The 14,725-nt window shown below is 35.5% G+C and overlaps 1 protein-coding gene across 4 annotated transcripts in view; it reads right to left on the bottom strand.

Annotated features, from left to right (window-relative positions):
• The window catches only part of kst (spectrin beta chain, non-erythrocytic 5 kst), a 68,666-nt gene that overhangs the window by 38,428 nt on the left and 15,513 nt on the right, over positions 1-14,725 (bottom strand). For 3 of the 4 annotated variants that reach the window (XM_018509396.1, XM_018509394.1, XM_018509395.1), the window contains exons 1-3: positions 6,894-7,323; positions 1,830-2,080; positions 1,416-1,583 (exon numbers count right to left, since the gene is read on the bottom strand). In XM_018509396.1, the coding sequence (XP_018364898.1) occupies positions 1,416-1,583; positions 1,830-2,080; positions 6,894-6,921 (447 nt within the window). In that variant the 5' untranslated portion in view covers positions 6,922-7,323. Of the gene's footprint in view, positions 1-1,415; positions 1,584-1,829; positions 2,081-6,893; positions 7,324-14,725 lie in introns of those variants that run through there. The other variant, XM_018509397.1, reaches the window with a different exon arrangement.

The following is a 14,725-nucleotide window of genomic DNA, read 5'->3' as shown; positions in this document are numbered from 1 at the left end:
AAAACATCTATATATATATATATATATATATTTAAAAGTTCAATTAACTCTTAATTAGATAATAATTATTTTGCTATAACATACATCAAGAATTATTATCGTGCAATCTATTCCGGTTTTTTACATTAGCAACATAAATTTCATTCGTGAATTGCATAAAAATTGCTGAAGTTCACAGAAATAGTTACTTGCTAAAACTAAAGCCGAGAACCGTTATTGTACGTTCGGTCTCGCCTTATCTCTCTTAAAAATGTATTATTTAATTTTATCTAAATTTAATTACACACTACGACATCTAAAACAAACACTCAAATACGCCGTTGTGTGCCTCGGAATTCCGCGTACTTCGCGATATTCTTTTTCGAGCTCGCTCGCGCGCTTCGGTGGGCACCGGTGCGTCGCAACGAAGCCCGGTAAGTGTAAACTCCTCGTGAATGGCCTCTTATGCTTCGTGGCTTATGACATAATAATTTCACTACGTGCGGCGTGTATATACCAAGGAGCCCGCGGAACCGAACGAGAAAGGAGCAGTATAAAACTCGAAGCCACAATGTAAGACGAGCGCGGGCGAAGGCATTGACCAGGCGCGGTGATGCGTCGGCGTTTGTATCGGGGGCTTGTCGGTTCCAAAGAGACCAACAGGAATCACGCGGTGGCCCCGATCCTCGTGTTACCGGAAGCGATGCGTCGCACATCATATTTCTTCAACCGCCTTGTTCGCGAACTCGCCCGCAACGATTCCCTGTAGGTCTCTAATCTGTCAGATCTAGACTGTAGAATTTCTGTGGCTTCGTCGATAGACAGCGCGCACTGATGGGTGTGTAGGCTACTAGACTGATAGAAAATAACGGCTGGAATGCTGTATAGATTAATCATCCGAATGATTCTTTGCGTTAATACGGTGATACTTGATTACAGTGTATACAAGTCATCGGTTAATAAAATCTATTCTTATCACTACGACGACTTCGACATCGGTATTTAATACCGCAATACTAATATCTTATGCGTCTATTACTTTCACAACCATACACATTTAAATTACATGTAAGTCTGAGATTAATTTAATATCGTGTATTTATCTTTAGTACATTTGCATCGAAATGTACGTTTCGGCGATCTATGGTTCAACAAAGAAATTACTTAACGGGCCTGCTTGTTGCCTCGCTAATTTATCCGAGGCACTCGACTTGGAAGCTTTTTCGAGGCCTTTATTTATTCCTCACCGAACAAAGTTGTTCGCGCGCTGAACACGTGCAACCACGCCGGACCGCGCAGTTGATGGTTCGCACTCGAGAGGTTTTCGAGAGTGAGCAACGTCCGGAGAAACACACACTCGAGACCCCGAAAGAGCGAGATGGAGAAAGAGAAGGAGAAAGAAGAAGACAAGCCATGCTCTCTGGAATATGTATTACCTTGGTATGGAGGAACGCCAAGGACTTGTTCACGTTCTCGATTTTGTGAACTCGCATGCGCCCGTTGTTGGGTTTGGCCAAACGCTCGCCAGAGATGATCTCCAATAGTTTCAGTAATTTCTTGCCATCTGCCAGATCGGTGAATAGATCGTCCACCTCCATACGCGCCTAAAAAGTCAAAATTCAATGTAATCCAATTCGAAAGGATGACACGCACAAAGAGGTATTATAATTACAGAAAATTATTCATCGAAAGTAGCTTCAGACATCGAGATTAATTAATACGGAAAAATACCGTTAAATACAAGAATATTTTTGAGACAGATATAAATGTTTCATGAATATAAATTCTTATCTTTTGCAGTTTGCTTTACGTAAATCTTTAATTGTTTAATATACAATTAAAAGCATTACCTTCAGGAGAAACGAATTGATCCATTTCGTGAACGTCTTCTTTTGGATGTGAAGACGTTCTTCTTGCAGGGCCTTAATGCGGCCCTGCTCGAACTTGAGAACGTCTTCCCTTTGAGTCATTCTCTTCTGTATCTGCGCACCACCCCTGTATTTGTCGACTCTCGGTGGCGGATATGTGGGGGTGTGTTCGAGACTACGGATCCTTTCTTGGGGTGCGGCGCTGGGCCCGGCGCCGGGCACATACTGCGCCCCTGAAACAGAAATCATCTGCTTTTGGAAACTCGTTCTGTTAGCGTAAACGTGGCACAAACGTGACATAAACACAGGATACGTGCGGAGGAAACATAATTATAAATGTTCTCCAGACGAAACCTCGTGCGCGATTAGCATCTGTGACATTTTCTTTCTAGTAAGCACGTGTTTCAAAATCTCATGCGGGTCCCAATGACTCATAATAGGAATTGAAATTAAATTAGCGATGAATAACAAAATTAATATATAGGGGGTCCTTTCAGAATAGCTCGAGGAATAGCTATTTCAGAAGTTTTTCGAATCAGAATTTTTGCTATTAGTACAAGTTAGCAGTAAAAATCTATTATTAAAAATGTAAAAATAAATTTAAAAAAGTAAAAAAACAATTGTGTTTTTTTCCCACTATTGAAAGATTAAGAGATTTTAAAATTATTTTAGCAATTTGTAATACGAATATTTCATATTTTAAAAAAGTTAAAGCAACAATCGTTTTATTAATGAATTTGACATTCCAATTCGAATAACAGGCATCTAATATGATATTTATTGATCGCTGTTTTGTAATACATTAATTGAAATCGAGAGGCAAAAATGCACACAAATAGCTTCTGTAACTTATGGTCTTTCATTATTTTGACGTAGATCGTTCTAACATTTGACCGCTGCAATATTACACTGTCAATTCATCATGATGTATTGAATAGCCATGTCGATAAGAAATTATCGAACTCTCGATGGAATTTGACCTTATAAGATTCAAACTGTGGTGCTCGCTATTATTAACATATAACAAACATCTAAAAGAATAAATATATATAACTAGATTTAATATAATACAGAAGAGAAAATTATATCGTGCATATTAATCTGTTAAATATAATTCAATACATTTTGATTAATAATCGCACTTATTCAGCACTTTTTAAAGCAGTTCCTTTCTCTCTCTCTCTCTCTCTCTCTCTCTCTCTCTCTTCCTTTCTTTTTCTCTCTATTTGAAATAATTAAACAGGCGAAAGCTATAAAGAGACGTCCAGTCGTATCGTCTTTTCGATATCTATGCGAGAACGCGATAAGACGTATCTATCCTAAAATAGAGTGGTAGGAAGTGCCATAGGCGTGGATATTGCATTAGGATGAGAGTGCACCATGGCTTTTCTCGTGCGGGAGAAAGGGACAACAGACATCCTTCTCGCGAAGATTAACGAGTTGTGATAACTTTTACGAGTGGCAGTATTTACGCAGCAGGCAGATAAACAGCGAATCGAAGCTGGTACGAAGTCAACATTCAAAGTGGTCGTGTGAAAATATTCGCGACAACTTTAATCTGCGAATTTACGGGATTATGTGGATTAAAATGATCGAGAGAACAGCGTAGCCACAAATATTGAAAATTATCATTTCTCAGACGATAAATTTGGGCGGAGATGACTGCATACCACGAATTAATTTTTTTACGATGACGAGGCTCATAAATATCATATCTCTGAAGATAATTAACGTTGTATCAAAGTACTAATGAGGGTAAATTAATAAATTCGTCGTTTCAAACGAATTAATAACGCATTTCATGCCCGAAATTATTTAGATTTACAACAATGAGATCCGGTTTTTTATTATCTAGTTAATTTATGATTAAACCTAACCTGATTGCTTCATCCAATGGGCTTCATCTATGTCATGAATGAAGCTCATTGAGTGAAATATCAGGTTAAGTTTAACCACAAGTTAACTAGATAATAAAAAACCGGACCTCAGAGTGATTTTAAAAGCATTAGCGTTTACTCCATTATACAGATTCATAGATCATGTTGTTTTGATGAAATAAATATCATAAATAATAAAAAATGATAAAAAAATGCCTCGATTAGGTCATAAGATTCGTTTAGTCAAAAGCAGAGTTTCGCAAAGTTAAACAAGCGTTAAAAGAGAAGAATATGTATAGTATTTTAATTTCTCCCGAGGTTATCTGAGGACGCGAAACTCACATTTCATGCGCGACAACCCGATAATAAGAGCAAGTGCACAAACGACGACCGTGCACTCAAGACATGGCGACTTGTTTCTTACTGGGCGTTCGTGACTCGGCGGGATTATTGTCCTCGCTTATTGTCACTCCGGCTAATGCTGCGTAGACGTTGTCGTAAATTTTTTCGAGCCTCTAAAAGGACGCGCCAGCACGAACGTGAGTGCGAGCTTAAATTGGCCCGGCGAGCGCGAAAGGGGCGCACGCTAAAAAAAAAAAATACACGTGCAACTTTGAAGTGTCAATTATGACGGCTGCGTGTATGCGACTGCACACGTGCAGTACGATAGTTAATGTACACGTGCGTGCGTGCGTGCGTGCATTTGTAACTCCGCTAAGGCGATTTAACGCTAGATCGCCAAAAGCTCTTGCAAGCTGTCTGCAGTTTGTCGAATGAGTTGTCCTCACACATATTTGCATAATTTTATTTTTTTATAGATTTCTAATTATACTGGAACGCTAACAGGAATTATTTAAAATTAAACTCAGAACTGAAAATTGATAGTCGGCACTCAAAAATTTACTGGTAAGCCTATATTCGGAAATTGTATTTTATAATGGATTACTAATTAATGTATCATATTTTATTTTTAACAAGACTATAATAGGATTTATGCATTTTGCTATAAGTTAATTTACAGTAATTGTTTCTCAGTAATTTGTGTAATTGATTTCTTTTAAGAATTCTTTGTGTATATGAGAGAAGAGATTCTGAATCGATATAGATATATAATAATCAATCCGCAACCGTGTCAATGTTAATCAACGATCACTTCATCGGTGTGTCATGTTGATATTACGGTGCCAATTGCTAGAGAAAGGTATTAGAAAGTTTTCTAATAAAAAATCGTGAACGTGTTGGTTCTTCCCGCGGGAGAGGACGAAGAAATGTATTCATGTTTCGAAGGATCAAAGATGTGCCTCGGCGAATACAGATTAAAGGATACGCTTTCACGAGCCAGCAAAATTCGTTTACATGCGCATGAGATTATTAAATGTAACATCGTCTGGCAGCTATACGTGAAGTCACTTCCAGAGTCCGGTTTACGCGTCTACCGCCTGTGGGACGCGCATTTCGAAAGTGGATTAAATGCGACATTTTCGTGTCTCCAGTATAGTGACGCTTTCACATATCGATATATTAACGTGAAAGGAGATATACATATTGATCGATCGAAAACGGAAGCTGGAGAATCGTAATTATGGGAACATCCTGGTTTCCCGGCAGTGTGAGATTTTATGCAAAATATTGTGTGCTCAAGAGATATGATCGAAAATCTGTCATACCAAATTTTTGATGCCAAAAGATTTACAATATCAAGAATATAAGCTGCAAAGATCTATAGCATCGAAGATCTATGCTATGTAGAAGTAGCGGTATCTTGAGCTATCTGTGCTACCAAAGGATCTATAATAGCAATGATTTATTGGTTCCACCTAACCGATAGTCGAGTATATCTATGACTATATCGACGATTTATGGTACCATAGGTCAATGACGCCAAGGATTTACGGTCTATACCGATGGTAATGAATATACAACGGCGAGGATTTACTAAGGATGCATAAAAAAAGTATAATGAAAAATATCCGATGCTACATACACGCTGTCATTAAAACCAAAGATCTTAATACGAGTAGCACAATGACAAGAAATTATAATATAGGAATTTTTGAAATTACAAAACATCTGTATAAAGGTAAAGGATATGACCGAATAAAAAAAAGCTTAAAAGGACAATAACTAATAGTATCTCGACAAATTTAATTTAAGCATTCGGTGCTCACGCACTGAGTGTTTCTAACGGCGATCCATGTAACACGACTGTAACATACGTACTTAACGCGAATTCCTCAAGCGTGACGTGCACGGCGATACATATGCTCCCACAGCTCGCGTTAAATACATTTCGCACGAGTCCGTAGCTTGTGGCGAGATACAACATGTACGTACATTGATAGCCGGCTCAAACGAGATGGCACTGTTTAACCCCGTGTCAACTGATACGAGAAATCTCGGAGTCGAAAAATATAATTACTTGATTTTTCTCCCTATATCCAAATTATTTGTGAATTCAAGTGAGTACACTGAAAGAAAAGATTGGCTGCTGCAGCAAATTAGATGGTAAAATATGGCATAGCATTTTTAATTGGTTGCAGCAGTTAATTAAAAATACTATACCATATTTTACCATCTAATTTGCTGCAGCAACCAATCTTTTCTCTCTTTCAGTGTATATTTTTTAAATTCTTTTTTACAGATACTTAGGATATTTTAGTAATAGCTGGTGTTTAAATTATTTCATGAGATTCGTTGCTGTTTTTAGCATACAATTGCAGTCATTATTACAATTGTATGATTTAAAAAATGTGCATTTAGACGTGCATTTAAATTTATTTTAAAGGATACTTATGATAATACAGTTTACATGAAATCTCGAGATATTAATTTAAATTACAATGTAATTTATTTCAACGAACGACTTAACTATCAGGCAATCGGAATATATCTCTGACAGTATGTTATTAGTCCATCAGGGCAAATGGTAGATCAAAGTTTCCGCCTGGCTTGTCTTATCTGCGGAGATAAGACAGGTGTGGTTATTATGAAAGTATCCTTAACACTGTGTACATTAGATTACAATTAGACACTACACAGGCCTAATTGTATTTAATGACCAGGAGTTCCATTACGCAAGCTAATTGCGTAACAAAAATATGTATATATATGTAGAACAGGAGGTTTTCAGAGTACAACAGACAACATTTTTTTATCTTGTCGTATTTACCAGAATAATAATGATGATTGTACGCCATTAGGTGCTTTCACATGAGATATTATTCTCTTATCGCGTCCTTCCGATCGGTAGCGCGATTCGCATGATCAACTTTTACATAATTCGATGAAACACTGGCAAAATACGCGAGGTGAGCCGCAAACGAGCGGCGACTCCCAACTGATTCGGTTACCAGTCGAAGACCACTGACAGGACTCTTATCACGTATTGCATGTGTATTATGTCGGCCGGCTTATTTATGTAGCAGAAGCTAAGTACACTTATACGTGTGTGGCAATACATAGGCGTAGGACCAGAGATGAATTTGCGATGAGAAAATAAAGGCGATAAAAAAACATAGTGAAAGAAACAAACAATAGAATTGACAATCGAACTTGAGACTACGGAAAATTGTATTCGTAAGGTTCTATTGTCATTTTCGTACATTGTGAGTAGATGTATCGTAATAAGACATTATTTTATAAACTATATTATATTACAAGATACATTACAATTCACGTCTGAATTTTTAAGTGATGAATTTAAACGTGATTTTGTAACAATATTATAATAAAAAGATTAGCATACGTCATATAATTGTATAAAAAAAATAAAACAGGCAGCACGAAGGATGCAATTGTACGCATAAAACTAAAATACGTGGAACTTAATCCGAGTTTTTCAAACCAAAGAATATATCGTTAAGGAGATACCTCTTACGGAATGTTTACAAGTGACACGTACGCAACGATAACCGCGGCCTCAAATTTGATTCCGGCTGAAGTTCGTGTGAAAAACGCGAGAGTTGAGATCCCTGCGAATCATCAAAACCCTATCTTCCTACTTTAAAGGATTTTTTAGGGATCTTTTTTAGGAATATTTTTTACGATGTTAGATTGTCATCTTTCATTGCAACTTAGATCCTTTTTCTTTCTATTTAGCATTTCAGAATAATTTTCGCAAGCTTTAATATAAGTCTACTTAAAATATAGTCTACATTTCCTACATTTAATTACAATATAATATAAAAATTTTTTGGAGTGTAGATATGGGTACAAATTAAATATTTTATTTAAAATATATATAAACTCGCACAAGTTTAGTCAATTCTTTGGATCTAGATACATATCTCTAAGCTCAATAAATTTTGTATTATATAAAGCTTTCCTCGTAATTATATGATATTCCATGCACCTTATTTCAAAGAGAATAATAATGAGTCCTGAGAAAACGTGAACCTAGTTTCATGTTTCTAAAAGTCGTCTCTTTATAATCTTGAATTTTTGCGGAAAGTGAACGAATTTAGATTGTGAATGATATCAAGAATGAAAACTACAATTTGAGAGATGATTGACGACGCCGATGTTACTGACAAGATAATTAAATACCAGCCCTTTAATCATGGAGCCGTCAATGTGGCAGGAAGTGCGGAATCGCAGCGGAAATACGGCGATTGCGCTGAAGTGGGGTCGGGTTTTTGACCAGGAGGCATCTTCGCGCAATGTGGAACTTTGTCAATTCAAGCTGCGCCAATGCGAGCGAATAAAACTGATATATTATCAAAAACGCAAAGAACGATTTATTACTTATGAAATTAAATTATAGATTAAGGAATTAATAAAAAGAAGAGTTCTACAAATATTGACGGTGCAGAAATGGAGATTAACATTGTATATATTATGTTAAATTAAAAAATTATAATTAAAGATTAATTAATAATTACAGATGAATTAAAGATGGTTTTAAAGCTCACGCTTTGTAACCTGCAGAGCAGAATATATTTTTGTAGTTCATTATTTACTGTCAAAACTTTAGCAGCATCTCTAACTCAAACTATTACTCCGATCGGTTTGAAACGCTCTAGAAATCGAACATGCGTGCGATGAGGAAGATACCGATGCTGTTCAAAAGGGCATTGTTGTTGTCGGCAGGAAGCGCAGAATTGCACCGGAAATACGGTGAACGCACCGAAAGAACCGAGAGAGGAGCTGCAAGACTAGCGGACCAGGTGAAATCGGAGTCGTATTATTATCGGCACTTGTCCTACCTGGAAAGTGCCAGCTCGTTCTGTTGACACTGATAGCCGAGACAAACATTAATTCATTCTCGTATCGTCGTACCGCGCATATGTAACCAAGTATCCGAACCAGAAGCGAGTTTCATGGCAACCATATCGTGTAGAATTTACAGCAACATTCAGTCGTCCTCTTCTTATTTCGAGGGAACGAAGAAATTTAATCGCTCGGAAACATGATTTGATACGGCTATGTAATTAAGTGATTACATTTAAAATTTTCATAAAACCAAAGTGATTCTTTTGGTTAAAGACCCGTTTTAACGTGTGGCACTCGAGATCAAAGACACGGATTAAGCATCTGATAAGAAACACGAACTCGCAAGATGTAATTAATGGCTTAACTCTGGAGTATCAATCATGTTAGGATAGAACAACATTCATAATCAATTTCACAAAATTAATGATAATTGAATTAACGGCTTACTCATTTGTGCGTAAACGCGTACTCTCTGAAACTTTTAGAGTGAACGTCATTCTGAAAAATAAATAAAGATTAAAAATTGAGCCACTCTTTTTCAAGGCTGGTTCAATTTTCACCCTTTGAGACTTCACTTTAAAGAATTTAGAGTATAAAAAGACAGTACGTAATTTTCGCAATCGTCGAACGACTGCGAAATCAAATGTCAATCTAATCGTCAATTGAGTCAAAATAATTATTCGCCACACAATAATAATTTACCGTTGTCTCGTCACACGTTCCTCTCTATTGACGTTGATAACCCGAGCTATCTGATTCACATTCTCGTATCGAAGTGTACATACAAGAAAATAAACGCAATAACAGCTTCGAAGTTCAAACGATGGTGACGGCATGCCTATATTTGGTCTGTGACATTGTCGGAATGGACTGGGACCATTTTTCGAGCGTTTATTGCGCCGTTAAAGCTATTCATTTCAACGCCATGCGTGATTCGACTTTCCGAAAGATTAAAGCGACGAGTACAGTTAATTATCACGTAAAATCGTAAATGAAGTTGGAATTAAACGTGTTAAATTATTTAGTGCGCCGTTACCCCAGACAACACAGTGTCCAAAATCAAAATATAAGACGTCTTTGGTGTCTAAAAGATGTGTTAAAAACGTCTTATGTCTCAATTTTGAATTTTGTGTTGTCTGGAACGCGTCATAAAATTTATGTTAATACTTCCATAATTTATTTGTACGCGAAACAGAACGGATTACGCGCTACGATGCAGAAAGTGCATATTTTTCCTATTACGAGTTGCTCCTCCTTCGCAAATGACGAAGCTTGTTGAATCATCTCCTCTTTACGATTATCCATAACACCTTGAGAGTGAAACGGTGATGAATGAGAAATATTTTTCTATTCCTGCAGAATAAATTTTTAATACATGATTACGTACGTAGATATTATTCTGTGGAACGTATGTTATTCTGTGTAATCTTTTGTTGAACATTCCACAATGACTGTATCTCTATCTTGTTGCGAACACGTGTGCGTTGATACGAAAAAGTGTCACATGGCTTCTCATCATCTACATACCACTCGACTTGTAGTTTCTATTTACAACTTGTCTCTATTTCTGGAAAACTTAAAGAAGAGAAATAAAAGAAGTATGCAAAATATGATACACTGAGAAAAAAATACTGTTGATTCAATTAAAGTTACGGGCTGTTACTAACATAAGTAATTAATTCATGTATATTTTTATTGACATAAAAGTGTTGATTATTGAAATAATAATTTATGCCTTTTTATGTCAATAAAAATATACATAAATTAATCATTTATGTTAGAGATAGCCCGTAATATAGACTTTAATTGAATCAACAGTATTTTTTTCTCAGTGTACATAAACTATATTTACTCTAATTATTATAAGGACACGACATTCCACTTGATAAATTATTCGAAAGTAGTTTAATTTCACTTCGTGATATTCTCTAGATGAAAGCAATTTCGATACAAAAATATCATAAACGAATGCGTAAACATGGATATATAAATAGCTTGTCGTAGCCCTCTCGAGCGCATGATAACCACAGCTCGTCCTAATATTTCACGGTTGGCGGATTAAAGCGAAACTGCGGGTAATTGTGTCAATTGCTCGCAGAGCAATTAGGCGAAAGTACTCACGAATGATTCTTAGAAAACTTAATACGTCAATCCGCAATTGCACGACTGTTATCTATCTGCAGATTTGCATTGCTGAAGTTCGATTGAGGCATATTTTTTCAATCGTATCAAATATTGCTGACGCGCTTCAGTTCCTGCACTGAAAATTTACTTTCGAACAAAGTAATCGCGTTCCTCGAAAAGAACTCGATACTTTATTTTATTGTTCTATAGAACTGTATGAATTCTCGATGCCGACGCGAAGCCATATGCGAGCTCATGCCGGCATATAACAGCCTCAGCGCAGCTCTTCTAAGAGTTCGAAAACGCTTCAAATGACTCAGCCATTAGATCGCGGAACGCAGAGCATTGCTGGTTTGAGACTTGCATACTCATCCGAATCCAGATTGCGCAATAGAATTGCTGAGCATCAGCGGGATTCGTCGCTATTAAGACGTCACCGCAGTATCCTCGAAATCTGTTTTTAATGGCGATTGTAATCTCCATATAAATTTTCACAGACGTCGTGATAATTTACGAGAAAATTATTCCACGAGTAGAATGTACGCCTTAATTTTTTTTTTATGACTGAGAAATTAATTCTACGAGCACTATATCTACATCGGCCAATCGAATTGAAATGTGAGATCGTTTCGATAAGTTGTGATAACAGACGTTAGAAAGCTGTCGCGCGTAAATCGAGTAACACTTCGTTTAGAAAATGTCGCCATGAGATAGAATGTCTATTTGAGATAATATTCAGTATATGTAAGCTGAATTCTACAAATTTTGTGTAATCTTATAAAACTGCTCGATATCACACATAGTTTTTCTTGTGTTTTATTCTAATTTTCCGAAGTAACTATCTTTATTCTTATGAGACTGTAAGAACTTGGATCACATTTTGCAATTTCTCATGTCAATTAGATAGAAAATAAAATTTGACTTTTTACCTATAAACAAAACAAATATTGCATAAGATTGTATAAATATCTCTACGATGACTTCATATTTCTGATGACATTGCCGGTACTTCGGCCAGTTTCCGTTTATCTCGTAGTCAAATGTTTACAAGACGTAACTCGTAAGGATAACACGACTGTAACGACACATACATCCTCCTGTTCCTAAATGTTTATTTTACGTGTTCTGGCAACGAACAGACGATTGGAATATTTTCAATTATTATGTTACTATGAAATCTTATTCTGAAGGTTAATTAATATAAATATACAAAAACATATAAAAATTTATGTTCAAAAAGCAATAACACAAAAATATGACTTATTTGCAGTTTAGCATAAAAATAAATATACGTAAAATAGGTAATAAAAATTATATTAAGGTCCAGTTCCACAACTCACGGTTAACTCTTAACCGAGCTTCAATTTGTTTCTCGTCTCTTTTCAATTCTAGAATTGGAAAGAGACAATGAATAAGTTGAACCTCGGTTAAGAGTCAACCGTGAGTTGTGGAACTGGGCCTAAGTTAGCTAAATACAACCATAAATGAAAATTTATTCAAATTGATATAAATATCTATTAATTTGGCAAAATAAAATCACAATAGATTGTGGATCATTGTTCACAAATTTTCAATAATTAAACATGATAAGTTATATTACGATTTATTCTTACAACGGACTTGAATTAAATTTATACATTAATATAACAATGATGACGGATGTATTTTCATCCCGTGTCCTAATTAATCTCGAAAGGATTGTATCATATGGATTGACGGGCTTTCATTAACGTCGGAATACCGCGAGCATATAATTATATATCGACACGATCGACCTCTTGAACGATGTGTGATTTTTGTTTCTCATCAGAATCATCTTTAATTGCTGTTCTAATTGCAACGTTCATTAAGGTGTGGGAGTAAAGCATTATACAAGGTCGGAACGATCTACCACTTGTCAATCTGCCAGTGAAATTCGCGGCTGAAATTGACCTCAATTTGAACCCAGTCTACTTTATTCCGCCTAATTAAGAGACGGTTTAAATATCCGGTAACAAGCATGCGCTGACGTCCTATTATGAACGTCCGGGTCGCGAACCTCTACGTGGTTTTTTTCTTAGGCATTTGATGAAACTAAAAGAATGCGCTTCTCTCAACTCATATTGCAATGAACACTTAAAGCAATGATGGAATGCGTAAAAAATTAAAAATATTATTTTTCATTGACATATAATATTATCTGTTTATATTGCTTTTATCTGATCTCGCGCCACATCGTCTGATAAAATCTTATCATATTGTACAACTGAGAATTAATTTTTTGTTTACTTCTTAAGTTCGATCAGCATTAACTTCTTAAGCTCTAGCAGCATTAAATCTGAAGTTTTAAAACGGATAGTGCCAATTTGAATACAAAATACGGTCGCAATTCTTTAAACATATATGATAATAACAGAATAATTATTTTTTAAGAAGATATTTTTTGGGATCTTTAGTAGTGTAGTTAGTGGTGGTCTTTTTTGCATCGAGGGATAATACGATTCTTCCTTTCTTCTTTTGTAAGAAGTTCTGTCCTATTTTGCACAATATTTATTATCGCGTATCATATCTTAATAGAAAATCGCGGTAATCTTCACGTAATTGCCGTAACATTTGCACAACGACTCGTTTATTGCCGGCCCCGTAATCTCCACATTCTGCGCGCGTAGAGATGCGGCGGAGACAAAGCGGCCGCTGTGTTGGATGCAGGAAATACTTATTACGGTAATCAGTAAAAACGAGAAGAGATAATTGTTTCAAAGACGCATCGCCCGATGTCCGTACCGATTCTGTTCCGTTTGCATGTATGATATGCAACAGACATGAATTAAATAGGTCACATGGATTATAATTGTTCGATTTATATTGAATCAGTAATAATTAATAGAAACGTATTAATTTCCAAAATTATTTGCAAAATTAATATTCAGGACTTAAAATTTCCCACTTTATAAATATATAATATCTATTCCAAACGAATGTGTACACTGTTAAAAATAAAATGTTAATTTTAACTTAAAGGCGTACAGTGGACTTTCTAAGATATGCAAAAATGTTAATTTTAAATGTTTTTTTGTACAAAAGTGTTAATTTTAACATTTTTGCAAGTTTCAGAAAGTCTATATATGTTCAAATTAAAATTAATATTTTATCTTTAATAGTACATGCTATGTCATATACAGACTATAACGAAACTGCAACAAAAAGTAAAAATATTATTAAAATATGTAAATATTTTAGTCCGAGATTGCTAAGCAAAAATTAATAATTAGAAAGGTCAAATAACACGAGCAACGTTTATTGGATCTTTAAAAATAAACTAGTTTATTACAACATAGTTTAATTCTTAATGTATATGTATGTTGTAATAAATTAGTTTATTTTTAAAGAAGAAAGCATCCAATATAAATGTTGCTCGTGTTATTTGATCTTTCTAATTATTAATTTTAAAAAATATTATTTTTAAAAAAACTGAAAGTTTACTTTTGACTACGAAACATTAAAAATATCCCGTTTTATAATAGCTTCATTTGTTATGCGGAACATATCATCTAAAACTATCATCTAAAAGCCATGTCGTTATAAGCTTTACATCTGATCATCGCGGCGCGATTTTGGTGTCGATGACAGTCGATGCAGCGGAATTTATTCGTCGAACACGTGCGTCAATGCGGCAAACAGCGATTT

Source organism: Trachymyrmex cornetzi, unplaced genomic scaffold (genome assembly GCF_001594075.2).
Source record: "Trachymyrmex cornetzi isolate Tcor2-1 unplaced genomic scaffold, Tcor1.1 scaffold299, whole genome shotgun sequence".
Taxonomy (NCBI): domain Eukaryota; kingdom Metazoa; phylum Arthropoda; class Insecta; order Hymenoptera; family Formicidae; genus Trachymyrmex; species Trachymyrmex cornetzi.
This window is presented reverse-complemented; position numbering and strand designations above follow the sequence as displayed.